This window comes from Cydia fagiglandana, chromosome 3, assembly GCF_963556715.1.
Source record: "Cydia fagiglandana chromosome 3, ilCydFagi1.1, whole genome shotgun sequence".
Taxonomy (NCBI): Eukaryota; Metazoa; Arthropoda; class Insecta; order Lepidoptera; family Tortricidae; genus Cydia; species Cydia fagiglandana.
This window is the reverse complement of record NC_085934.1, coordinates 15,986,331-16,014,330: the sequence shown is the minus strand read 5'-3', so window position 1 is coordinate 16,014,330 and position 28,000 is coordinate 15,986,331. Positions and strand designations below refer to the sequence as shown.

Below are 28,000 nucleotides of genomic sequence, written 5' to 3'. Positions count from 1 at the left end.
CTACTAGACCTCAACAAGTTACGATATGGATAATTTAATAAAGATATCTGTAAGATAGATATGTCAAATTTGACGTTTCCGCGATTCTGGAGGTCCTCTTGAACGATTTCGACAAGTTATGACTTAGATATCCAAGTCACATCTAGTCGATATCTAATGTAAATCTAGTTGATCTCTATATCGTCTCTAGATCTTGTGATTATCTCGTTCCCGAATACGCGTGTTTATCTCTTGCTATAACGTTTCGTATTAAAAATATGTTATATAAAGTTTGAATCGCTCTCCGTATCGCATCTAGAGTCTAGAGTTACGCCAAGAAAAGTCTGCAACGATTTTGAAAGCCCGCGCAGTGCAAGTGTTATTTTAAACGTCAAACTTCTATGAAATTATGACGCATAAATGACACTTGCACTGTGTGGGCTATCCAAATCGCTGCAGACTTTTCTTGGTCTAACTCTATAGTTCGTTTGTTTTTTAGCATTAGAAAGAACTTGCAAGAAGGTAAGCGATCTAGACATGTCTTTTAATTAAAAACGCTTTTAAAAATTCAATTTATGAAAGCAGAAGAATATAAATGATCGTATTAGATTCATAATTGTTACTTTTTTGCCGTAACTTATTTTTAAAATGTGTTTTTTCAATTAAAAGACACATCAAGATTGTTTACCTAATTTCTAATGCTAAAAAAACGAGCTATAGTGCTGTATTATTATAGTAAATGTATGTTGGTCTGTGCAGAAATACCACGAGTACAACGTGGAGGTGGCGCGCAAGGACGGGCTGCTGCTGGTGCGCGAGCTGGCCGCCGAGGTCAAGAACCACATGGACTTCAAAATCAACGCCGTCATGGTAAGTCGACGTACCAGTATTTACACTAGAGATGCACCGGATATCCGGTTTCTAGCCGGTATCCGGCCTATCCGGCCATTATTTGTTTATCCGGCTGGATACCGGATAGTAACATTGCTTGATTTCGGAGTAAACCAATTGGATTTAAGAAACAGACACGGTCATAAACGTACTTGTCTATTATTTTAAAACAATTTAATCATTCCACTGACTTGCACGCGCACTCATTTCGTACCTAGAAATGAGTCCACGCAAACGTTTACTAGGAAACAGGTCAAACCTGCAGAATGCGCACCTGAAAAACCTATATGTAGGTATAGTTCAGTTCGAATATTCGGTAGCCGGATACCGGATATCCGGTCGATGTTTAGGCCGAATATCCGGTATCCGGCCAAACAACTATTCGTTGCATCTCTAATTTACACATTAAAATATCAGGGGCCTCACTCCTCCCTTCGGCCAAACTTGGCTCCGTCCGGCTCAGCATTGCTCAGAGCAATTTTTGGGTTGCACAACTTGACGTCCCTTTGCGTGCACGAGTACAGATAAGATAATGGCTTGAATTTTGACAACCCTAAATAGCCGTATGGGATACTGTCATATATTAAAGAAGGACAGCATGATTCGACCGCTGTCAATCTTCGGTTTTGTAGGAAGTTTCCTTTCCGTACGGTAGTACTACAATTTATTCTGTGATATTATGTAGTTTCATTACAGCCACACAGTTACTGGCCAACATTTTAGCGTGATTACCAATAAAGGTAGACATAGACAGTGTCATACTTTCAGTTCTTTACATCTTTTTTTCACGTTTGATATGAAATTATTTTCCATACATCATGATCGGATGGCGAAGAATCGATCCAGTTAGACTTCGTTTGTAGGAAAACCCAGTTTTAGCAAAATAATGCGAATACATAATATGTTTTGAGCGCTAGTGGCCTAGCGGTAAGAGCGTGCGACTTGCAATCCGGAGGTCGCGGGTTCAAACCCCGGCTCGTACCAATGAGTTTTTCGGAACTTATGTACGAAATATCATTTGATACCATTTGACCAGTCGCTTTTCGGTGAAGGAAAACATCGTGAGGAAACCTGCATACATCTGCGAAGAAATTCAAAGGTGTATGTAAAGTCCCCAATCCGCATTGGGCTAGAGTGGGGACTATAGCCCAAGCCCTCTCGCGCTCGAAAGGAGGCCTGTGCCCAGCAGTGGGACGTATATAGGCTGAGATGATGATGATGATGATGAATATGTTTTGTTTAAAATCATTCAACCAGAAAGTTAATTAGATGTAATTCACAAAACATTGTTCAATAAAATATACTGCATCAAAATACATTTTAAATTCATTCAATTAAAAAAATAAATTCAGAGCACATCTTGAATTATATTTTGTACCTGAAGTAAGAACGATGCAAACAGCAAGTGTTCGAGCGTATGTGCGCGCCGTTACGCTTAATATTCCTTTTTAGGGTTCCGTACCCAAAGGGTAAAACGGGACCCTATTACTAAGACTTCGCTGTCCGTCCGTCCGCCGTCCGTCTGTTGAAATTTTCACAGATGATGTATTTCTGTTGCCGCTATAACAACAAATACTAAAAACAGAATAAAATAAAGATTTAACTGGGGCTCCCATACAGCAAACGTGATTTTTGACCAAAGTTAAGCAACGTCGGGCGTGGCAGTACTTGGATGGGTGACCGTTTTCTTTTTGCATTTTTTTCCGTTTTTTTTTTGCTTTATGGTACGGAACCCTTCGTGCGCGAGTCCGACTCGCACTTGCCCGGTTTTTAAATATTCAGATCATACCTACGTTCTCATGATTCTCATTTAACTAAAGCTGGAGCATATTTTTTCAAGTCCCGCGTTACCAAATATAATTAGTGAGGAAAGCGCAGCGGCGGTTCATTTAAAATTTACCAACGTTGCTAATCCCGTGTGGATCCCGCCCTTTGGGATATGCATTCCGAAATTACTCACCGCCTCGAATTAATTTGCGCGGCTTAAATAGACGCTGGTAAAATACATTCGCCAGTCCATAAATAATTGAAAGTTTATTTTTGAAACGTAGTTAGGTATAATTGGAATTGCCGCTCGCTGCCCAGAATTTAATAACTGAATATGTGGATATTTGGTAGATTATTTAATATACTTACTTTATAATTCGTTACAGTGGTGCCTACTATTTTTCCAGGCTCTCGTGTAATATAACAGTACTATACGATTTTTTTTTTAGATAACGGGGGAGGGGGACTTTGTATAGATATACTCGGCTCGCAGATCATACATTTGGCTTGTGTTCAAAAACTATTATTCAGGTAATTTAAGAAAAAATCGTAAACTAAAAGTACAAAAAAGGCTCAATAGGAGTGTGACGACCTGACGACCCAGTTGCGAAGTACCAAGATATTGCGGTGACATCGGGCAGCGCTACATTAACATATCGCAGCAGTTGGTTTGTAACAGCAGTACGGATTACTGTCGACACTTGGAATTAAACTAGCTGTTGAGGCTGAAGGACTTGACGATTGCTTTCAACTATGTCAAAAGTTAAAAGTTCTATCCCGTTCTAATAAATATTATTTAGATAATCGTGAGATAATCTAACAATCAAAATAATCATCTAAAGCAGAAAAGACCGTCAAATTTTAATCCTATCGTATAATTAAAATTCAGTTACCCAGTAACCCTTCAGAGCTACGATTTGATTTCTGAGTTCCAGCAAACCAAAAGTTCTATCATTACCATTATGTGTTTGTAACAGCATACAGATTCAAAAGTAAGATAAAGATCTCACGCAATCACCAACATTGATTACCCGGATATCACGTTGCCAAAATGGCCAGCCTAGAGGCCAGATTAAAGTTGCGTGTTCAGTAACGAGCTTAGTATTAACCCTCCTGATGGTAATCTCACTGTGCTCGCTGTGAGAGCGTGTGCGCGCCTAACTTGCCGTTATCTAGCGACGCTCTCCGACACACCCGCTGATATTGGAATTCTTTTAAATTTCCAACAACGTACCGATGCGTCTGTATCTCGTTCAACTTTCCAACCGACGCCGCGCTGACAATATCGTGGGAACAACGCTGTTCCAACCACCCGTCGCTTTCGAATCTTCTCAGGCGTCTTCAGATGTTGGTACATAAAGGAAGGGTAACTGTAAATTTCTAGGTTTCTTTAAGTACTCGTAACTATGGCAACACTTCAATGACTTAACAGTCTCAAAAACAATAAGTAATGCAAGCGAAAAAATATCCGATTCTATAATGAGTAATAAAGCTCGATTTCATCGTATGCTTACTTCCAGACATGCTTTACTTTCAACAAAGTTTGCTGCTTGTAGGTACTTACTTTTTGGTAAAACATGTAGTAATTCGGCGAAGTCGGAGCGAAGTTTCACGATGGAGTGGTGTTTGGAGTGTGAAAGCCAAGTTGGCGCGTAAGCCATGGGGACGCGATGTAATTATTCGATCCGCGCCACCTCCCGAATGTCATTTGCGGTTTTTGTCCGACTCTGGCGTTCGCCTTACCGTAAAAGTCCGTTTTTGTCGATTCGCACGCCGCCCTCTCTAATGAAGGCCTACAGGAATCAATTAACCAAGGGACCGGAATGTTTTGTGATTTGTACCCGGCACGCAATTCCATCAAAGCACCTCAATTCAATAGCTTGCAACCATTTCCTTGATTCGAGTAAATTCGATCGGTGATCAAAATCTTTCATTGGCTGTTCATTAAGGCGCTCGGTAGCCGCGGCCGCGACGTTGTTGGACCACGGGAAGATTGATGTTTAAGCTTTTAGCTTTCACTGAAGCAACATGCAAGTAAATACATTATCATGATTATTTTATTGCTGGTACATATTGGTACATATACCTCCATAAAATTTCATTGATATACTATACACTTTTTAAAGGCTATCCTAGAACTACAATTTTTTTTATTAAGATGATTCCTGCTTTCTCTGTTCTCTACATCCTTTTATGTTTCTTATAGTTATATATTCATATTATTTGACTGCTATCGATACTATAAACATATTTTTTTATAACGCATGTTAATATTCAGTGCATTCAGTCAGTACCCTGTATACTTTTGGAATTGGTATATGTATTCGTTTTAGTGTACTATGGAACATAGTACAGAGAAAGTTAAATAGTTAAGCTCTACCTACTGGGATCATTTAAACCATGAAGCCTTGGGAAGCAGTATATAATGTAAATTTTAAGCTTTCCCGTCGACATAGGTGCATGCATAGCGCTTTACCGACTCAAAGAGGGATATTCTGAGCGTCGCGGCCCGGGAATCTTGCTGAATGCACTCGTTCCTCTACGTCCATATTTGCATTCTGACTCTGCACTCCCAATTTAACGCATTGTTGGGTGAGCACCTACTTTCAGGCTCTGGTAAAAGTAGCACCGGCCAAGAAAAATACTGGGTAGAAGAAATACCTATATAATACGATTCTATTAACTAAAGCACGGGAAAATTAACACATAGTGAAATGTTGGTAGTTTGTTAAGATAATTCAATTTCATTTATTTAGTTAGTCCAGTTATCTTAAGTATTATTGTGAAATAATTAAACTGCGTTAGTTACCATATGGTCCATATAATTTCAAGCTTTGCGAGAAATGAAAACATCATTATTGTAGTCATCCGATCTGCTCAAGCTAAAGACGCAGTCGGTACCGCAATCAACTCACATCGTAACTTAACTGTCTCTCTCGCACCTCAGGGGCTAATACGAGTACGAGTAGCTACGCACCATGTTCGACGTAAAATAACGCCAAACCGTTCAAGCACAGGTAGAGCTTAAAGCCCGATTTAGACGATGCGAGAACTCGCATGCGAGTTTCATACCATTGCGGGTTTTGATTGGTCGGTCGAATTGGACGTAATCCACAGTTCGCAATGTAACTAAAATCGCATGCGAGTTCAGGCGCCGTCTAAATCAGCCCTAATTAACGCAGTAATATTTGTACGCATCTGCACCTGCGCCACAGAATAATGTGCGAAGTACTTAGGGCATACTGAAAATTCCCGGACTGGCCACTTAGAAAAATAAGTCGTCTCATATATCAGAGTCCAGAAACTTTCAGTATGGCCCATGTAAAACCCGTTTTCAATTCATCAATTTAACTCAGTCGCCACGTCACCGAAGTATCAAAACTGAAATTGAACTTTATGCATTATGCACGTAGGTCTATGTTGCTGTGTGGTGTGTGACGGATTAATCCGTCGTTTGTTGGGCCTGAGGTTCGGATATATCCGTCGTTGGAGTCGAAAAAGTTAAATCAAATGAATCGCAAATACAATTTGGAAATAAATGATAAATTAAAATCACGCCCAACCGAAGTACCAAGTCATATTGAGAAAATAATATTAAATTTTTCCTTTAAAAATTAGCAGCACCTCGGTTGTGTCGCCAATATGCCTAATTTAAACGTAAATATACTCGTATAATCATTATTCACCAAATTAAGGTACATATGTTATGATTATGAAATATGATACAAATTTGTAATAAGCAAATTAAATTTTGGGTATCCTATTACGTAGTATAATTACGGCCTGTAAAGCCGAAATGTAGGCCAAAATTGCCACTCAATATCACAATTTCAGCGTAAATTCCATGCAAATTTACTACCGAGTTTAAACCTATTTTGGATAGTGCCATTCTCGGCAAAGGTTCCCCTTATTGAATATGCTGCCTAGTTTCGCTGAGTGCGTCCTTAATATATTTTCTTTACGTTAATATCACTATCTTTTGTTTTTTTTTTTTTAATTACGGGACATTCTTATACAGATTGACTAAGTCCCACAGTAAGATCAAGAAGGCTTCATCTCAGCCATAAGACGTCTACTGCTGAACATAGGCCTCCCCCTTGGACCTCCATTCGTACCGGTTGGAAGCGACCCGCATCCAGCGTCTTCCGGCGGCCTTAACAAGGTCGTCCGTCCATCTTGTGGGTGGACGTCCTACGCTGCGCTTGCTAGTCCGTGGTCTCCACTCGAGCACTTTTCGACCCCATCGGCCATCATACATAGTGTTAATAGTGAATAAATATCGATAGCCTTTTATGTAAATGTATATTAATTTGAAAATACGTTCCATTTATTTTAATTACAATAATTATATGACCACGATAATACCAGCTATTCATAATTGCATATTTTCTCATGGCGAAATATTTACGCTTACTATGTGCATAGTTTCCCTGACAAGAATGCAGCTCGACATTTTGCTGCAAACCACTATCATATACCTCACGATCAACTATTTATAAAGGGCGTACCTACTGCAGTGTAAACTTTGCCTTTATTGTGATCGTTAGGTGTCACTTAATTTTTGCTACTACAGCAACACCAAAATTAATATTACAAAGCTTTCTATGTTTCTAACAATTCTAACAGATTGCCTTTTTCATGATGCAGATAAGAAATAGCATATTTATTGATTTATATTAAGGCGCGGTGTGTAGTAAAATGCGCTTTTTTGTAACCATATTTACAGACTTTTACAAGGATTTCATGCATTATTTTCTAGTATGTATAACTTTAGTCCTTGAACTACGTTATTGCTTGTCAGAAACACAACGGCTCATTATTTTCTCGATAGAATCTTAAGTTGAAAACATGCTTAAAGCTGTCTTTTGATCCATATTTTAGAAGTACTACGACGAAAATGGATATGAAACTTACCTCATTCGATAGCTTTTAAGTAAATCTTCGTTTTTGCTGGTCCTTTTATCGATACGTTAATCTTTTCATTCATAATTTTATGAATTCAACTTTTGCCTACTAAATTACACCCTACGCGGCAATACCTTGCGCCTATTCCCCGCGCCAGTACGCCCGTGGCCACTGCCAGCGTCGGACCTATGCTAGTTTAGTGGACGTTTCATAAAATGGGTAACCACTGTATAAATATGCAAATATGTTATACACACAATGTTTTTCAACAGTCTTACGAAGAAAAGCAAAATAATTCTTAATTACTGTGACATTTCAGACATTCGCCCGTCATATTGTCAATTTATAACAAGTTGGGAAGCAAAGGCACACACCCGTCTAACCAATCCGGAATTCAGTCACGATTGATAAATTGTGTAAACAAATTTTATTAAAGGCTATTTCAAATTGAATCATTTTTAAACATATGTGTACGGGATTCAAATACCTATGTGGGAGTGTTTAGTGTATGGTGGTACCCTTCGAGCAACACCGGCTTCCGAGTGGTACCTAACCATTTCACCGCTTTTAGTTTCCGAGTTACCTACATGCGTTTTAAGGGAAGTGGTCGAAAAATGCCTAAAATGGTTTTGTGTTTAATATTAGGTAAGGTAGAAGTACTAGTGCTCGACGCTGCACTAGTATTCGACATGGGTATAGTGTGTAGATTTCAAATAGAGCTCGACGGCTAATCCTTTTTTTTTAATTATGAATGGGCTTACTAATGGCCACAGACTCCTATTGTCTATTGTTAAGTAAAACCGCTCATGCCACGTGCCACAACCACCTGCATAAAAAATACGTACTCCGGTTACTGAGTGCGGCGAGTCGAACGCTACAGAACCAGTCTAAAATGTGTCATCGAGATGACATAAAGGCGCGTTATCAGAGAGCGCACCTACACTGGTTTTTTGAGCGTTGGCCTAGCCGGCGCTCAGGTGCCAAATAAAATAATTAAGACCCTTTTTTGCACGTAAGTAGCACGTGCGGTTTTACTTAACAATAGACAATAGGATTAGCCGTTGAGCTCTATTTGAAAGCTACACACTATACTTTATGTCAAAGTAATAGGGTAAAAGCACCAGTAGTCAGCCTTATAACGAAATTTCTATGTTCAAAATCGTATAATTTGCACATTTATGGACCAATAGGTATTATCAATGTTTTTTCTGTTCAAGAATTTAATAAAGTTAAATTTTTGTAAAGAATAAAACTTAATTGAATTCAACTTTTGGAAATATTTAATTAAATATAATAAAAGGGCATTTTTGCCAGTAATCAGCCCCCTGTATACCAATACACAGCCTTTAGGTACCCAGTGCCCAGCCATCCTATTCTAATGGCTGATTAGTGGGTTCGAATAGAGTAAGCTTATAGACCAGTGGTCAGCCACAGGCTGACTACCGGGTATTTAATGTATTTCAATCAAATAAATTCATAATAACGTAATTTTTTAAAGCGGCTTGATTTAACGACTTACACTTCATTTTAAAATAATAATAAATCCTTAATCCTATGGTCAGCCTCCCCCGGCTGACTTCTGGGTTTACGACCTTTTTAAAATTACTGCTTCAAACCCAGTAGTCAGCCAGGGGAGGCTGACTATTGGATTTTGTACAAAAAGTAGTTTCCAATAGTCAGCCGCCGTAAAAATATTACTTCCACATGGATTAATATTAATCTTTTACGTTTTTCAGATAGTTTAGGTATTAATTAGGCAAAGCAGTCCATATTATTTTAAAAATAAATCACAATTCAGCTGCTATCGTCTTATCAAAATACCATGTGACATTCCAAAAAAAATGGCGCATATGTCTTAACCTTTCATGTCAGAAGACACCACTTTGAAATTTTTTTGTGGATCATCGTAGAGTATTCGTTTAAAAATTAAGGTATTTTTCAATGAATAACTTATCAATCTATAATATTACCTAGTTTTCACATGAAAATTAGAAAAACTTTAATAGTTACAACCAAAAATAGGCAAGAAAGGCTGACTACTGGTGCATGGCTGAGCACTGGTGCCTTTACCCTATAGGTTAAATTTGAACGGCGACGATCTTTCTGTATTCAAATTTAATTCTTGTCACTTTGACATAAAGTGCCCGTGTCGAATACTAGTGCAGCGTTGTGCACTAGTACTTCTACCTTATTTCCGCCAAGTCCGTACCGTGCTATATGGAAATTTATTCCAAAAAATGCTGTTTTTATATACCACACTGGTGGCAAGCCAGCATACGACCCGCATTCACCATAGCCTATGGACGCCTGCAGCTACGGGGATGTGACACATCATGCCAAATGTTGATTGATTTTATATAAAATAAAAGTCCCAATATATAAAATAAGCTTTCATAAGTAATAGTTACTGATTTTTAATAAGCGCCATTCAATTAAAAGACATGTCTAGATCGCTTACCTTCTTTCAAGTACTTTCTAATGCTAAGAAAAACGAACTACAGTATTCCTATTCCTCCTTATTTTCAATACCTACTTGCCCGAAATTGACTTCTAGAATTAGACCAAGTCTGCGACGATTTTGATTACACACGCAGTGCAAGTGTTAATCATAATTTCATGAAGGTTTGTCGTTCAAAATAACACTTGCACTGCGTGTGCAATCAAAATCGTTGCAGAATTTTCTTGGTCTAACTCTATTATATTTTTAAGGTAAGTACTTAAGTACTAATTTCTGTCTCATAGTAATTGGGTATAATTTGATTAGGTTCTTAGTTTGTCGGGGTATACTCTCATATTGTATATAATTTCATTAAGTACTCATTAAATTACGAATTTGCTAATAAACCTTATTCGATATTATTTGCCGGAAAAAATCCCGGAACTGACAAATCAGAATATTCAGAATACCGATGGCGCCAGAATAAGGATGTAGACATGCTGCGCGGGAATGGTGCGGCGGGGTGCGCGGGGCGCCCGCCCGCCTGTTCTACCACTCGTCTGCTTCACCCCCTCGGAAACGTAAAACTCAACTATAAGAGCGCCTTAATTTAAATTCATGTCACTCCCATTCACATACTCTTATTGGAGCGAAAAGCGTTAAGATTAATATATCCATATCGTAAATCTTATCTCCAAACCAACAAAAACTTTATCCCCACTGCTTCCAAATCCACTATATATCGTTACTTCCAATGGTCTACAATAATACGTATTTTACGCGTGTATCAACACAGTCGAAAATACAACCGCCATCGAAAGTAAACCGATTTTATTTCTCGCTATTTCTGCGCGTCTTCCACATCAAAGGCCGATACCTTAACGTGTTGAAGCGTAGTTCAAATTCCTTTACGTACATAAAGGTTAGCAAAATGAATCTGAAATTACGGAGGCTCCGCTGCGCGGTGGAGGCATCGATTGAGCGATAAATCATAATAATGTAATAGGCATAATGTAAACAGTGCCCGTGGGACGACGGCCACCCCCTGACCTCTCTCCCTACCTTATACCGCTTATGCTATATTAAACAAAAAAAAATATTGGGACTTCATATTAAATTCTGACTTAAGAATCGCTTTTGTAATTTCCCTTGTTTTAAATTATGCTATGCATACTGTCTATAGGTAACGGTCTCTTTAACCTGGTCGGTAGTGACCTTGCTTGAGAAGCCTGCTTTTGTCGTGATTTTCGGTAAGGGCATATTTTTTGTGGTGAGCTTAATTTTTATTAAGGTTAAATTTATCCAGTGGCTGATAGGTGATTAAATCAGTTTCAATGGTGACAATGTCATACTTCAACAGCGCGGCACGCATTACGCTTGGGTAATTAATAACGCGAGGACCTCGATGGGTATCTCGGCTAGAAGTAATTTCGACACAAAGCCAGTTAATTAACGCAATCATGAATCTATATCGGGCCGTTTCCTAGGAAATTATAAGCACATTTAGTTTTGCAGAAATTTAACGCAACGATAATTCTGTCCACAGCTAGTTTACTGTTTTACGCGCGGAACAAATATCGCATGAATTTGTGGTAATAAATAAAACGAGCATTAATGTAAATGTGAATGGCCTTCTTATTTAAATTACTCTTTGTATGAACGTTGTTCCATATAAAACTGTACAGGTCAGTACAGCCCCCGACCTCATTTTTCATATCTCTCCATGTATTTGCAATGTTTAAATAAATACGTATTCTGTAGCGTAATTCAATTTGATATAAAGTTTTATGCTGCTCAGTAAGTTCCAATACTTGGTGCAGGCATATTTCAATACATTAAGTGATGTGACTTATGTGCTCTTACAAAGGGGCATAAACGACTGAATATTATCTGAGCAGGAATACCACTCATCTTTTTTACCCGACTGCCGAAAGAGAACCCAGCCATCTTCCAAAGCTTTAACTGAAAAAAGTTAAATCACCGATTTTAAATAGGCTAGTTACCTTCTAGTTACATTTCTCAAATCAAATACTGATATATATGTTGTATATTTCTTTTTCTTTAATCAACTTTGCTGTTGACATGTCAATAAGTATTGATGGCATTTTGCCTCGGCTTGAAAATATTGGCAAAAGTACATCACTAGTCCAAGTTATGACAGGTAGTAAAAGAACGTGGCAAATGTCCACAATTTCTTGTTGTATGTGTGGCCTGAGTGGCAGTCGCTCCGGGGCGCAGCTCGGTTTACTTTTAAACAACAAACAACCATAATCTTCATGTTATTCAAATGTAAGCGCGGGAACTTGACGCTTCAGCAGACTGTCGAGTTTAATCATAAGTATATGAAAGTGGTATAATTTGTAGAGATTTCAGTTTTCTCCATACCTCTCATATGACCCTTACCTCCTTACCTCCTCTTATGATCCTTACCTTCTTATTACCTTTATGAGAGGTCGTAACTTAAGTCTACAAAGTCTTTTTAATAGGTACATACGTGTCTGTCAATGTAGGCAATAGGGCTTCAAAGTCTGAAATACCTACCAATTTGTTGTTTTCTTTATTATACATAGCCATACCCGCCTAACGTCTTATTCAGTCCAATTAAATAATCATATATTTCAAATATTTAACTAGGGTTCTCATACGATGGTTAGTTATACTGAACAATATTTTCTATATGACCAACCCTAAATTACAAAAAAACATCGACACCTAATACACGTTCCTGTTCCAACAAAATTGCTTAATCGACTAAACTATTTAGGTTTAATGTAGAAACACCTGTACGTGCCACCTTTGGTGCCACTCCGCCGCAAGAACAATCTGCGTCGCTTGTAGTAATATGTTACGACGGTATACATGTGCGCTTAAATTCCGTAGCAAGCTAAGTGCAAGGCGCACCGCCAAATTCCGGAGGCATGCCGCGACGCGGGGGCGGCGCAACTAGACCACTGCACTTGCCGACCTTAATACCGCCATCAGCAAATTGCGAAACAGCAGCTGTTTGTGACAAGAAATCCCGACATGATTCACGCCATTGGACCGCAATCGGTGCCGGAAATTGCTATGACAATCATCTCCGACGCCATTTACGACGCGTCTGTAAACTTAACCGGCGCTTCCAGTACCAAATAGTGCAGTGTAACTTGAAGAGGGTGCACTCAGTTTTTATGACGACGTAATGATTCTAAAGAGCATTTAAAATTCTCTCTCGGTGCGCTGTCAACACCTTCTACAGATTAAACATCTCTGACGCGGCGGAAGTAATATCGAACATTTCCAAAGGATCGAGTAATATCTGTCGGGCGAGTAGTTGGGGCGCGGGGTTATTAAATACCATCTACGAGCTGAGTGCACCGTGACCCATATCCAGCGCTGCACCGCCCGGACTTATACGAGTGGACTTTATTGATTCGTAGTCTTGAGACGGTGGTACTCTCCCGTTCCCTCCCGCCGCCCGCCGCGCCCGCTCCGCTCGTCGCTCCGCTAGCCGCCCGCGCGGGCTCTCGCCGACTCCCGCAGGCTACTTACTCAATATTCCAGCGGCGCGCCGGACCGCCTGCAGTAATAGGACGCTTAGGTAACACGCACTGTACTCAATGAGAGTTTTATACGCGTCCATTTTAGAAATTGCATGTCACTCCCGAAACCCTTCGGAGCGGTTTATCAATAACCCCCATTATGGAGAAGAATTTCGTCCTTCAAATAAACTTTTCGAGTATTGGTATTAACCGGAAAGGGGTTTTACTTTTGAAGAGTTGGGGTGTTTTTTTTTCTTTTTAAAAGATGCCTCATTTATTTAACGGCTTATTGGAGATATTTTAAAATTTTCCTTTCATTACTGTTTGTGTTTACGCTTCCAAATAGGAAATTCATACATTTAACAGTAAGGAAATATGTACATAAGCTACAATTGTATATTTACTACATAATTACTGTCACGAAACGAGGATGAATCCTCAGCATTAACTAAAACTGCTCCGCGCCGCAGACAATGCAAAGGGAAATAGCACTGTTACAAAATATGTATAAAGTGCAACAACAAATCGCAAAACTAGTTTGTTGGTGTCATGATAAAGTGCAGCGGGCTCGGTGGGGGGAGAGTAGGGGTATGGAGACTTCGTATAAAGTTTAATAGCAACGCCTCACTGCGGGCACCTCGTGAATGTAATCTTAGCCGGTTCGCGCTCAGTTCCATGCAATATGCAATCAAAGATTTGTAAGTTAAATGCAATTGTCTACGATCCAAGTGCTCCGAACTTCCGCCGGCCTCTCTGATTTTTACATTGCAGATAATCCGGACGCCGGATCTTATTGCGAGCGCGTAAAAAAAAAATGTCTTTTAGTATTGAATTGAGGAGTTCCGTTAGTGGAGCCAAGCCTCGTCTGATAGTTTGCAAGTTTTATGATATTGATTATATCTTATTAGTTAGTTAGTTAGTTAGTGGGCCTATTAGTTTTTCAATATGTAGTATTTACTTAACTTGTGACTTGTGCTAGGTACTGTTACTGTAACACTTTCATGACTCTACATTAGGTAAATTATTTATTATGAAATCGATATTGCTACTTCATTTACTGACTTTTGAAAAACACTTAATGTAAGCTGGATCGAATCGAAGTAATCGGACAGTAAACAGAATTATAGATTGTTTATACTTCAAACCTATACGATCGTATTATGCAAAATACTTATTAGATTTTTTTTACAGATCTGCTCTTTAATAAAAAAAATTATATTTGGACTATTATGGGCCATTTTATTTAAAGTTATCCCCTACACTTCTTTTTCAATATTGGGATTTTTTATGTTATTTCTACTCAGAATCATGAGCTCTTTTGATCCTAATAGGAGAAAAAAGTGTCCCAAGATTTCCATACATTTTTCGATCTTTCCATTCCGAAACCGCCATACAAACTATGAAAACATGGTAACGGAATGGAAAAAAACCTTGGGAAACTTTTTTTCTCCTAGGTATTAGGATAGAAAGAGCTCGTGATTCTGAGTTGAAATAACATAAAAAATCCAATTTTGAAAAAAAAAGTGTAGCGGACAACTTTAAATAAAATGGCCCTTATACGTGGTATAACCGATAGAAATAGTATTACTTCACACATTCATACTACATTAACTAAAGTGCCGATTCAGTGAGTTGAAATACTCTCAGCGCCGCGCGGAGCTCTTCCGAGCGACCGCAGCCCACTCGTCCAATAGGTTCATTAGATATTTTACCCACTACTCACTTAGATCTAACTTTATGTGGATACCTAATTCGTCAGTTTGTAATTTAATGTGGTCTTAAGCCGCATACTAACTGCAAAACGATCGGTCCAACATTACTCCGTTTCTCTCGAATGATATGCGATTAGCAAGTTATACTATTAAACCCGAAGTCTCAAGTCGAAGTCTTATTGAATAGTCTTAAGGTTCCTTAATAAAACCAATCGAGGAATATTTGTAAGTACTCGTCTAGGATACCTACCTACTGGCTTATAGTATTCTTTTAGGTACAATGTGTCGCAAAAAAATGGCATACCTTAATGGCATAACATTATGATTCATGACTGGTGGACGGTTTTTAGGGTTCCGTACCCAAAGGATAAACAGGGTCCCCTGTCTGTCTGTCTGTCATCAGGCTGTATCTCATGAACCGTGATAGCTAGGCAGTTGAAATTTTCACAGATGAAGTATTTCTGTTGCCGCTATAACCACAAATACTAAAGACAGAATATAATAAATATTTAAGTGGGGCTCCCATACAACAAACGTGATTTTTTGCCGTTTTTTACGTAATGGTACAGAACGGAACCCTTCATGCGCGAGTCCGACTCGCGCTTTGCCGGTTTTTTGTCATATTGGCGAAACATACTGCTACGGTCTACGGCGGCGGGATATCTTAATATATGGAACAATCTGCCGTATTCGAACTTCAAGATATTCACAAGAGACGACACGTACTAGATCCATTCTAGATACGTTATAGTTTAGATATCAACTAGTTATCGCGCAGATGTCAAATTTGACAGGTTAGATCTTAAACATATCGTTATCGTATCTTGGTGATGTCTAAAAGATATCTAATAGATGTCTATTTCATAATCCGAATCAGGCCCAACGTCTCTTTTGACACTGACAGATCAGGAGGGCTACCGCGAACCACGTTCGACGTCTTACCTTCCTGTCATAGTTACGTACGAATTTACAAGTGCGACAGAGAAGCAGCACGTTGAACGTGGTTCGCGGTAAGTTCATATTGGAAACAGGATTTAATAACTAAAACCAGAATTGGCCTAATATAAGCTCGTTAGCTTGAATATTAGGCAAATTCTGGTTTTACTTCGATAAGTACAATGTTTAAGTAAACCATTTCGACAAGCTCAAGTGCATCCTACCCATCCGACCTCGCTGATTGAGACGATAGGTATAATATTTTTGTCACTTACTTTTTTTTAATTTACCAAATATAAATGCTGGACGTGAGATCGAGCTAAGCTGAAACTTTCAGCCTGAAAGACGTAGCGACACGACGGGCCCGATTCGGATTTTGAAATAGATATCTATTAGATATCTTTTAGACATCACCAAGATACGATAACGATATGCTTAAAATCTAACCTGTCAAATTTGACATTTGCGTGATTCTGGAGATACTCTTGAATGATGTATGACTTAGAGATCCAATTCACATCTAATAGATATCTTACTCTATCTAACGTAAAAGTGACATTAGTTGCCAGAATTGCGCTGCAAAAGAGAAATAGTTGATATCTAAACTATAACGTATCTAGAATGGATCTAGTACGTGTCGTCTCTTGTGAATATCTTGAAGTTCGAATACAGCAGTACGGTAAGTGTCAGCTGTTGATAGGAACTTTTTGCGCTTTTTGGTACGGAATAAAGTTCTCAAATTATTAATATTACGACTAAAAAGTTGCATAGGGTCGAAGTAAGTTAATTAATTACCTACAAAATCTAGCAACAGTTCACAAACCATGCATGCATGCATATACTTGCATATAAGATTAGAGTTATAATATACACAACACGTATATCATCAGGAGGGAAACCCTGCCGGCGAGGGTCGGAAACAGAGGTCGACAACCTTTGCTCTCGTATATAATAGCATTTTAGTGACCGCCGCTACTACGGTTTATTAATGTGGGAGGAATCACTGTAGCACGGATTTTATGCTAGAAATTTGCACGTGGCTGCTAGACAACCAAGTCCAATATTGGTAGGTAAGTACCTATAGAACTTGTGTCGTATAAAGGTAGAGTCTGTGCGGAAAAAGAAGAGTCGTCGAATGTATGAGGCCCAATACACACTCTCTTCTACTTTTTCCGCACAGACTCTACCAAAATAACATGTTTTTTCCCTGTTTTCTGAAAAAAATAACTGAACCATTTTTTATTATTGTTATAAATTATTATAATACAACTTTTAATTATGAGTACCTATATTTCCAAAAAGGGGTTTTTAACAATTAGGAAAAGTAAAAAAAAAAACACTTTTAAGTAGGTAAGTAGGTATTTAGTTCTATCATAGCTTCACATTCGAAGTGCAATTTTACCGACACAAGAAACCCTTCCATTTAACACCCCACACTAGAGCCCTGTTCTAGAGAGCGCTAATTAATAAATAAATAAACATTATAGGCAGGGTCACTACCCACTAGGCCAGACCGCTCGATCAAATACGGGACAAAAACGGGAGCAGTAAAAATACGGGACGTGATACTTAAATACGGTGACAGTCCCGTATATACAGGACGTATGGCAACCCTATAGATGACAGACTCTAAATCGTTCGCGGCGATACTGTGGCAGCCACATTGGCGAAGCTCATCGTTGTCAATACAGAGCCTAGTATTCCTGTGCATGCGAGAGCGTTGGCGATTCGAGGTCCAAAGCTATCCAATGTAACTTGACAGCCAGATCAGTAACAACAAATGTAATGGAGAGCATGCGAATCCTGGTTCGCCTGAGTGTTAACAGGCCTATGCTCGGCGAACAATTGCAATGACACCCCGAGGCTTACTGACGGGAGTGCAAAATGCGCGCCGCAGCGCCCCGCAACTACTCTGCTAATGCCATGTGTACCGATGTCGCACGTTATGAGATATTTACTTAGTAAATATGTACAAGTACTTTGATAAATCCTCGACAGTGGGTAATGTGGAGCAAAAGTAACCTAGTTTCAAAGTAAAGTTTTCGTTTTTATCTCTGTGGAAACATGCAAAATTGGCATTAAAGCAGGCCTTCCGTACCTACTCTCTTTCGTAGTAAATTTTGTGTTGTAATATAATTTGTCTTTTAAAGTTTTCGCAGCGTTCGTGTTTATATAGGTATACATATAAAACAGTTAATTTATAGTACTTTGAGGATTATCTTTGGGGTTTCTGACTTATCAAGTAAAAATTAATCAACTGGAATGGTGACATTTCTCCTTACCCCGTTTGACAAAAGTATTAAAATTACGCGCGTCATGTAAACTAAAAAAATATGCAAATATTCGCTCGCTCGGGTTGTACCGCTGAATAAAAGAATATCCACAGGCATAAAGGTACTATCCCTTATGTATCCTGCTGGAATTACAATACATTGATATTCCAATAGACGATACAGAAAAAGGGCGGACGTTAAAGAATGTGGTCAGATTGGAAATAGGGAATTTGTGGAACGTTTAATGTCTTGAAATGGCTTGAGACCTACATTATTTTAGAACGTAAATGACTTTCGTATAAACAACACTAAGTATTATCAAACGGTAAATAAAATCTAAACAGAAGATTGATCAACAAACTACAATACAATGATGATGAACCCAAGCAAGCTTATTTTATTGATTGACCTTTGTTCGGGTAAAAACGCGCGGGACCCTATTACTATGACTCGGCTCTCCGTCTGTCTGTCACCAGGCTGTATTTCATGAACCGTGATGGTTAGGCAGTTGAAATCTTTTCAGATGATGAATTCTGTTGCCGCTATAACAGCAAAATACTATAAACAGAATATAATAAATATTTACGTGGAGCTCCCAAACAACTTATAATATTATGTCGTTTTTGCGTAATGGTACGGAACCCTTGTTTATTTTAATGTATGATTACCCTTGCTGAATTTCTTCTAATGGATGATTGTTGTTCAAAAAATGATATATTATAGGTCAGTAATATCGTGCTTGTGCTACTTATTGCTAAAAACTTGCATTTTAAGTTTGCCTTTATAACCGTTACAGATTAAATTAAATGACTCACAACGGCTTCAACATAACTGTTTCATTTTATCATAGTTCAAACTATAAACCAATACAATGTACCTATGTTATAACGAATAAATGCATTCTGATTCTGATTCTGATTCTGATCTGCACAAATGTAATTATCAAAACATTGAGTCAGGCCAAGCCTCGGAGCAACGACGGCGCGAGTACGGCAAGTAGTGTAATCGCATTACTCGGTTGGCGGAGACACATTGCATCATGTCCCGTGACCGCAGCCCACAGCGCCGGTACTCACGCGAAGCTCATACTGGACACTAATTTCACTTAATAAATTTTTGCAGCCATCCATTTTATCCTTCATTCCAATTTGAGTAGTATTTTCATTGCATTTCGTTTTATACGAGTAGCTACTGCTCTTGGAAGATTTGTGTTTTAATTGTTTAGTTAAAGCTATCCCCCAGAATAATAGACGCAACGTTTATTATTATTTAATGAAGAACTAGCGACCAGCCCCGGCTTCTCACGGGTTAACAAATTATACACCTAAACCATCCTTAATCTTTCTCAAAAATCACTCTATTGATAGGTAAAAACAGCATGAAAATCCGTTCAGTAGTTTTTGAGTTTATCGCGAACAAACATACAAACAAACAGAGAGACGCGGCGAGGGACTTTATTTTATAAGGTATAGTGATCTGTGAAAATAAATATTTAATGTAACCTCTGAGATCATTTAAAACACCAACCAAACGGATTGCAATATCCAACCAAAAAAGTGGTAAAGTATTAGTCACCAAATGAGTCTGACTGTACTATTTAAGCAAACTCCTGGTATAACTCTTTGAAGTGCGAACTTGCACACGACAGCCAAGCAAAGTAATAGAGGTCTTCGCGACCGAGGACTTAGTACGGATATTATACAAAGCCTATTAACTTTTGACGTTAAGTACTGAGCGCAGTGCAGGGCGTTATTTTTAGGATGCTGCAAATTGAAAATGGAGAACGTTTCATGTAAAATACATACGTAGCGTAGTCTACGTAGGAAACTATTGAAACTGAAGTTCTATTTAAGGATTTAAGTATATGTACGGATTATAATTATATATACATATTGGAAATAGTAAGCATTGCCACACATAACTTTATGCTGTTTGTTCCCATTAAAAGAATTTACAACAATTTTTATGCTTTTGCCATAATTATACTTTAAGTTTTGTCTGAAAGTCAATAATAAATGGGTCGGTTTATGAACTCAATTATTTTTGTGTCCGCTCTGAAATCTGTAGGGTAGCATAAGGAAGAACTACTTACCTACCTATATATTTTTTTGAAGTTTTTATATTTCTCGGTCCAGACGAGCCAGCTTATAATGCACACCCTGCCCGCTATTATTTTACTTTTGAATCCAGAATGCATTTACGAGTATAGGTATACTCGTGATCGATGTTTAAATTTTGTTCAAACCCAAGAGAATTTTTTTGACAAAAATTTCAAGGCGATCAACGTCACCCGTGATCCCATGAAGCCTTAAAGTGGGGATCCCACCAGTGTTCGCCACAAGCATTTTTGTACTGAATATAGTACACACTACACTCACTTACCTATCTCTAATATGTAAAGCTAATGGATACTGTGGAAAACTATGTTTTACATGTGGAAGTTATCTTATAATCGAGGACCCTTCATTGAGTCGAAATCATATTCGTCGAAAGCCGTCGCGTTTATCTGAGCAGTTTATCTCGTTTTTTGGCGCATTCCTCCACCGGGAGCGTCAAATGCGGGGCTCCATTGCTCACGTACTCCCTCTGTTCGTGATAAAGACGAAATTTTATTTTCGCGCACCTTGCACCCTATGTTTTTCCCTTGCTTGCGTGCTTATTGGGGCGGGCTATCCGTGCCTTGTAATAATGTCAATATAATTGTTTAAGAACCTACACGACAAAGTATCTACATCAATGGTTCATGGCGTATTTTACGACGTCGTACATTTTTCTTCCGTTATACGACTTGACTTGCTGTGAATTCACACCTTGTAAAATTAGCGTTATCACAATCAGTAAATTGGTAATGGTAGCCCTCAAAGCGCACAGAATTCAGCTCGACAATAAAGTTGAAAAATCGCGGGGATTGCTCGCTGCGGGCGAGTCCCTGAGAAAAAACGACGCTAACATTTCGCACTTAATGAAACTGTAGCAGAAACAAAATAAAGCAGCGCCGCATTTACGGAACACGGTATTGTTCAAGAACGTCCTTTCACCGCGCGTCTTTATGGAGGAGATCGAATGGTGTCGGAGATTGGGTCGTAATGGAACATATTTTTAAATACTCGTAGTTACTAATCTTGAAAATCTTGTAATTATAACTTTATATCATCACTCTGGGTAGTAAGCGGCATCACAACCGCATGCATGTGACAGAAGGAGATGGCAACTTCTCCAAGAACGAGGACGATGACCTTTATGTAGTTAAACTTGCTACCAGAGAATTTCGTTATATTTATATCTATAGTTCGTTTTTTTAGCATTAGAAATAAGGTAAACAATCTTGATGTGTCTTTTAATTGAAAAAAAAAACATTTTAAATATAAGTTACGGCAAATATGTAACAATTATGAATCTAATACGATCATTTATATTCTTCTTATAAATGATACTTACTGATTTTTGATAAGCATTTTTCAATTAAAAGACATGCCAAAATCGCTTACCTTCTTCCAAGTTCTTTCTAATGCTAAAAAAAACGAACTATATACCATGAATATATATTACCTATTGGTTTTAAACATTGCTTAGTATGATACACGTGCCAGATACCTGCAATGTTATCTAAGTAACCCCTTTATTAGGCAGGTCGGTGTCGATGTCGCGGGCGGCGGCGGCGCGGCGCCCCGCCCTCCGCGGAGTGCAAGTTTTAATTACTTCGCCTCTACTTTGCGCGTAAAACCAGCTCTTCCAATGGGGCTAGTTCGTCTCACAACTAAAAAACACCTCATTTATAAACGTGTCCTGGTGGGAGCTTTTTATTTAAGACAAGACTGGAGGAAATAAATATACCTATGGTTGGAAGAAGGGGATTGTTGAATCATTTTGCTTTGTTTCTATTTTTATGATTCATTGTAATGTATTTTTTTTGCTTTTCATGGCTATAAATATTCGCGCTTTAAGAATTCTTGTCCGTTTTAAATATGACTGGCTGTATTCTAAGAGTCTGCAAAATGTGTTACTAATTACTCAGAAAGTTTGAAATTACGTCGCGAGGACATTCGCACAGAAAAGGCGGCAATTTACATAATGGTATTGCGAGCATGACTAAAGTGCTTCCAAAGTAATATTGCTTTTCAAACATAAGGTAGCTTAGCTACGAAATGCTTACGTCTTGTTGAAGTGCTTTTAAACTACATTAATAACTTTATAATTTGTTATTTTTAAGTACCTGAACGATATAATAACAAAACAATAAAGAACGAACGTGAAATCTCGACTAAACTATTTGTCAAGTACATTTTTTTTCATATTGGTTTTATGCTTAAATATATTTCTATTGAGATACTGACACTTACTTGTCGTAGTCCATGGTATTTACCACGGACCTATTACTCATTTCATAGTTTGTGATGAGCAAAATATTGCCTATATGGACGGATTGCAAGCATAATAAGTGTTCCGTGAACAAAGTTTTGCACGGAACACGAAAAATTGTAGTTCGTCGTACAAAATAGTACCTACCTACTAGGTATTTAATATTTACATATCAGATATAGGCACAATATTTCCCATGGACTAGCTATCCTGAAAATTCACAGAATTTCGTTTAGTAATGTATAAAAAGCAGCACACATAGGTACCTACGTACGTATTCATTAGCGACACGGTTTTAGGCGATCCCCATTTCCCACCTATTGTTGATCTCACAATGACTGGCAAAACGACGAGACCATTAACTGCCCGGTAATTTAATACCTTCTCGGATATGAAACTCTAAATAAAACTTAGGGTAACATGGATGATTATGGGCGATTCTCAGAGATGACATTCGGTGCCTGACTTCGGTGCCAAAATTTTTTTTTAACTTATATAATATGCGAGTTTATTTCCTAAAATCTACCCTTGATATAAAAAATATTGGTAGTGGAGGCCTCCATTAGAACCTTATAGTTTTCAAGATATTTGAGATTTAAAAACACCGAAATCATGTGCAGGCACTGAAATCAATTTTCGTCACCGAATTCAATAATGCTTACACCAAAATCACATTTAGGTTTTAAATCTCAATTATATAATTATTTTAATCATATTTTTCAATCCTATTTGTGATAAGCGATGTAACAAGGCTAATGATCTCGAAAGCTTACATAACTTTAATAGATATAGACTCAAGATTTTAAAATAACCAAATTACGGCTTGTAAATCAACATCTCTAGCAGATATTCCACACTATATGACTGGCCTCATATAATAGGGTGATGTGTGGTCCTGAAACGAGTTTCAGACGTGTCGACATTGTCGACCACAAATTCGCACATTATAATCATTTATTCATTGCATTATTATATCCATGAAGGAGAAGATGTTTGTTTCACGCAATCCGACCGCACACGCATCTAAAAAAAACTTATGTTACCTGCACCCGATAAACAATACACTCTTGAGTGGTGTTCAATGCTCATTAAATATTTAATGTACTTATAAAGCAATGTGATGCAATACGGAAAACAAGTATTTTTTTTAATAAAAGAGTTTAAATGCGTGAACTCTAATCTAATATTTGAAGTAGTCGAGTAATGCTTGAAGATCCAATTACCAATTAATTATGATCTCCAGCACCCTCAAACACTTGAGCTTAATTGTAACAAAGTTGTTGACAAAGACATAAGACATTGAGGATTGTTAAAACATTTGCTGTGTTCAATTTGTGTCTATGGCTATCCTTTAGAAATATCGATCAGTAGGTACGCTCAGTGCCTTTGAAGCGATCTCGACATTAGAATGCTATTTTATTTTTAATCCCTTGTTCTGTACATCCCGTCCCTTGGGTTCACCTTGCATAGTACTTACATACACAAGTTATTTTAAAAGAAGTGGGATCTAATTGACTACATTTATTTAACATGGCTGACATGTTTAAAGGTATCGAGGTGTAGGGCCTCCGGTGATACAGAGGACAACGAACATAATTTACTTAATTGGTTGGAAAAGAATATCAAGACAGAGAAAGAAACATTGAGTCTATACGTCTGGTTTAAAAAACTACTCATAGTGAACTAGTGATTTTGTGTACCTACTATGACATAATTTACTTACAAACATAATTTTACGTTTGTACAACGTATCTTTCACTTTTTAGACATGATAAATTAGTACAACAAACTAGTTTACAAAGCAGGATTTGAATTCAGTGATCACTTTTTTGATATCGGTGGTCAAAAAATCCACCGAAACCAGGGAAATCAACACCAGTGATATCAAAATTAATCGCTTTTTAGCAATTACAGAAATAGCATGAACGATACAGAGGAGATGTAATAATGGTGGATTTACGTACTTTCGATGACTTCTTAATCACTTACATAACGATAATTGCACTAAAACTTTCGGAGTAAATTGCACCACCGATCTCAAAAAAACATAGGACCAAACCCTGCGAAGGACGGAGAAACGTTTAAAAAATCACTTTATTGTACTGTGACTGTACCTCTACTTTATTCAACGGTTAAGGCACAACTAAAGCATACTATGTTTGAGACACTGAGTTCCTGGTCTACAACTTTCAAGGAGTACTGACATGTTTTGCAAATTACACCGATATCAGTCACTAGCCCGGGACACATCGTAAATTTGGTTTTATTCAATGTGTTGAGCAAACACATTATTGTGGTATAAAGAATATGATAAGCTAACTAATACCCTATGCGTGAATACCCATAATAACTCCGATCTAATGCCCCATCTGGAGTAATAATTTTTTGTTTCATAAAATCTGGGTGCGGGACACGCCCACCGAACATCATTTTTGGCATTTGAATTTTTTTTTCTTGTATTATTTAAATAATAAATAAATAATTTGATAGTGTTCCAGACAGAATATAAGCTGAAGATCATGCCTAAATTAATTCAGATTTATTGAACAGTAAATTCAATCAATTACTGCCCCGGACACGTAAAAACGGCCCTCCTGAGAAATGCCCTTATATAACTAAAATGCAAAACGAAAGAAAAACTACCCTGGCAATCTTCCACGTAATTATAAAATGTAAGCGGAAGACACGTGAATAACGTTTTGGCAAGTGGACAAGGTCGTTCGTTAAGGTGTTCTGTGCCTCGTGCTAGCAGGGCTGTGCCGCATCATGGCTTGCGGGGCAGGGAACCTACCTACTGCAGGCAATCAGCTAGAGATCGTTAGGCCCACGCGAGCGACTCTGCGATTTCACTGTGATGCCAACAGCAGGTCCGCTCTTTAGATTAAGTAGTTTATTTACAAGATTTTATGGATTGAAAGGACTTACAAGTAATGTAAGGTCGAACTATTACTGCTACATTCTACTAAAATTAGCAAATTTAAACGTGCTTTGAATAATAAGGAATTTAGTGTTCTAATTAACTAATCACCTATTCCGCTGCATACGTTCCTACTATACGGGATGTTTTCTCTACTCAAGTTTTACGAGGTGAATACATACTAAACAACTTTTACTCAAGGTTACAAAGACTCCCTGTATAAGTACAGTAAGTATGTAGCTAATTAGTATCAATAAATCAATGTGATAAAATTAAACCAAACCACAAGTTGATCGTTCTGACGAACTGACGAAAAATCACAGTGATTATGACGTATGTATATATGTAAACAATCTGATACCTACAATATAAAACATTGCCGCAAGCAAAAGCAAAGACTGGCAATCACTTTGTAAATTGCAATATTACTACCTGCATTTATGTCCGTGCAAGTCGGCTAAAGAGAAAGGGGAATAAAAAGTAGCAAGCGCTGGGAAATTCCCAAACAAAACACTTACATCCCGCCCCAGACGTCAGGCAGACTATTGTTAGCTCCCCCCACACGTCTCGGAAATATGGATTCACGCGTTTAAAGAAACACACAGCCCACAGAGAGGAATATTCAACATGCTGCCCGGACAATAAAATATCCTGTTAAAAGCAAGGTTCCTGTTCCTTCCAGAGGCAAGGAAGTAAAACTTATTTTTCACCACACCAGCTCGTAAAGGCTCTCTTTATTCTTCAAAAACTGATGAGAAAGTTGAGTCGCAAAGTAATTTGATGAAAATGAGTTATTTCCTCAGTTAGCTGGTTTAAGTTTGGTTGGTTTAAGTGATGATTTTGAATGACAAATATTTAAAAGCGTTCATTGGGATTTGATTTGTAACGTTGCAATTGGTACTTTCCTCGCTTTAGGGTAGTGAACAATTTTGTGTTTCACTCTGTAGCAAGGCTGTTTGGGGTCCTTCGCTTGCTTGGGGATAAATATTAGGACGAGGAGCTAAACAACAACTCTACCTCTTTGTAAACCAAATAACTATTAAGTAGGATCATGTCATAGAGACATTCCGAACGCTTGGTTTATCCATGGTTTTGTATTTAGCACGTTTAAAATTCAATTACTTTTAAATTAGTTTTCTTAACAAACTTAATACAAAACAATCTCTTTATCTCAATAATTAAGAAGTAACTTATGCATTTCAAAACGACAGAGGAGAAAGTTCATAAGCAAAGGCTTTTGAGATGTTTATGCTGTGCAATGCCTATAGCGTAGAGAAACCCTGCCTCAGATACTCTGAACTTCACTCAAGACAACACTTCACTTGCCAAACACTCCTCACGACGGCGTTGCCAGCAAATCGTAGCTTCGGGACTAAATTGCATTTACTGGCAAATCAGGTCATCGTGATTAGTAAATAAAGTCTGTTTAACAGTAAACTACACATTCAAAAGTATATGCAGAAAGATAAAATAATGCAGACATTCGATGACGCAAATAAAAATGTATTTGCAAAAGGAATGAAATACCTACTCAATTATATATAATTATTTTAGAAGTTAATTCGTAAAAAAAAAAACAGAAATTCCATCCGCGTTATTTAAGCATACCTGCTGTAGTTACCTAGGCTTACTGAGTCCGTTATCGAACAGTTTCGGATCAAAGGGTTGCCAAATGTCGGTGCTACGTGACCTGGCCAACCTTCGCTTATCTATTCGCGAGCTTCTTTCAAGGTCTAACCAAACAATTATGTTGACTGATTCAGGTCGCCCTCGCCTCGAATAAATAACTCGGGGGTAAACAGTTAATAGAAATGGTAACAAAACCCCGCTGAATATGCCTGCCTATTCTCATTTGTATTATCTTACCCTCGCTATTTGAGCGCCAAACATCGATTGACGGCTCGATTCAGGAAATGAATTAGATACTCACTGGATATGAAATAGTAAAGATATGTGACGTTCCACTGCAAAAGGTACCTTATGGCGGCCGGCGCTTACGTCGCATAGCACTGCAATAATATTGGAGCGGCGTTAATAATAGCGTAAGCGCCATCCGCCATAAGGTACCTTTAACCGTGAGACGTCACATATCTTTACTATATCGTATCTAGTTCTCTAATTCATTTCCCGAATCGCGCCGTGAGTGATATTGCTCTGTAATTCTGAAAGTAATTTCTGACACAAACATGAAAACAGAAAGGTAGCTGAAGCATGAATTGCGATTAAATGTTCAAAGAGCGGCCATGCCATTAAGACGCGGGTTCCGGGTCGCGATTTGTCATTTTTCATCGGTCACTAATGCG

General features: G+C 38.1%; 1 protein-coding gene across 3 annotated transcripts in view; it reads left to right on the top strand.

Moving 5' to 3' along the window:
* Positions 1-28,000, top strand: part of LOC134680276 (voltage-dependent calcium channel subunit alpha-2/delta-3) — a 123,751-nt gene that overhangs the window by 50,281 nt on the left and 45,470 nt on the right. For all 3 annotated transcript variants that reach the window (XM_063539372.1, XM_063539373.1, XM_063539374.1), the window contains exon 3: positions 739-849. In XM_063539372.1, coding sequence (XP_063395442.1) covers positions 739-849 — 111 coding nt within the window. The remainder of the gene's footprint in view (positions 1-738; positions 850-28,000) is intronic.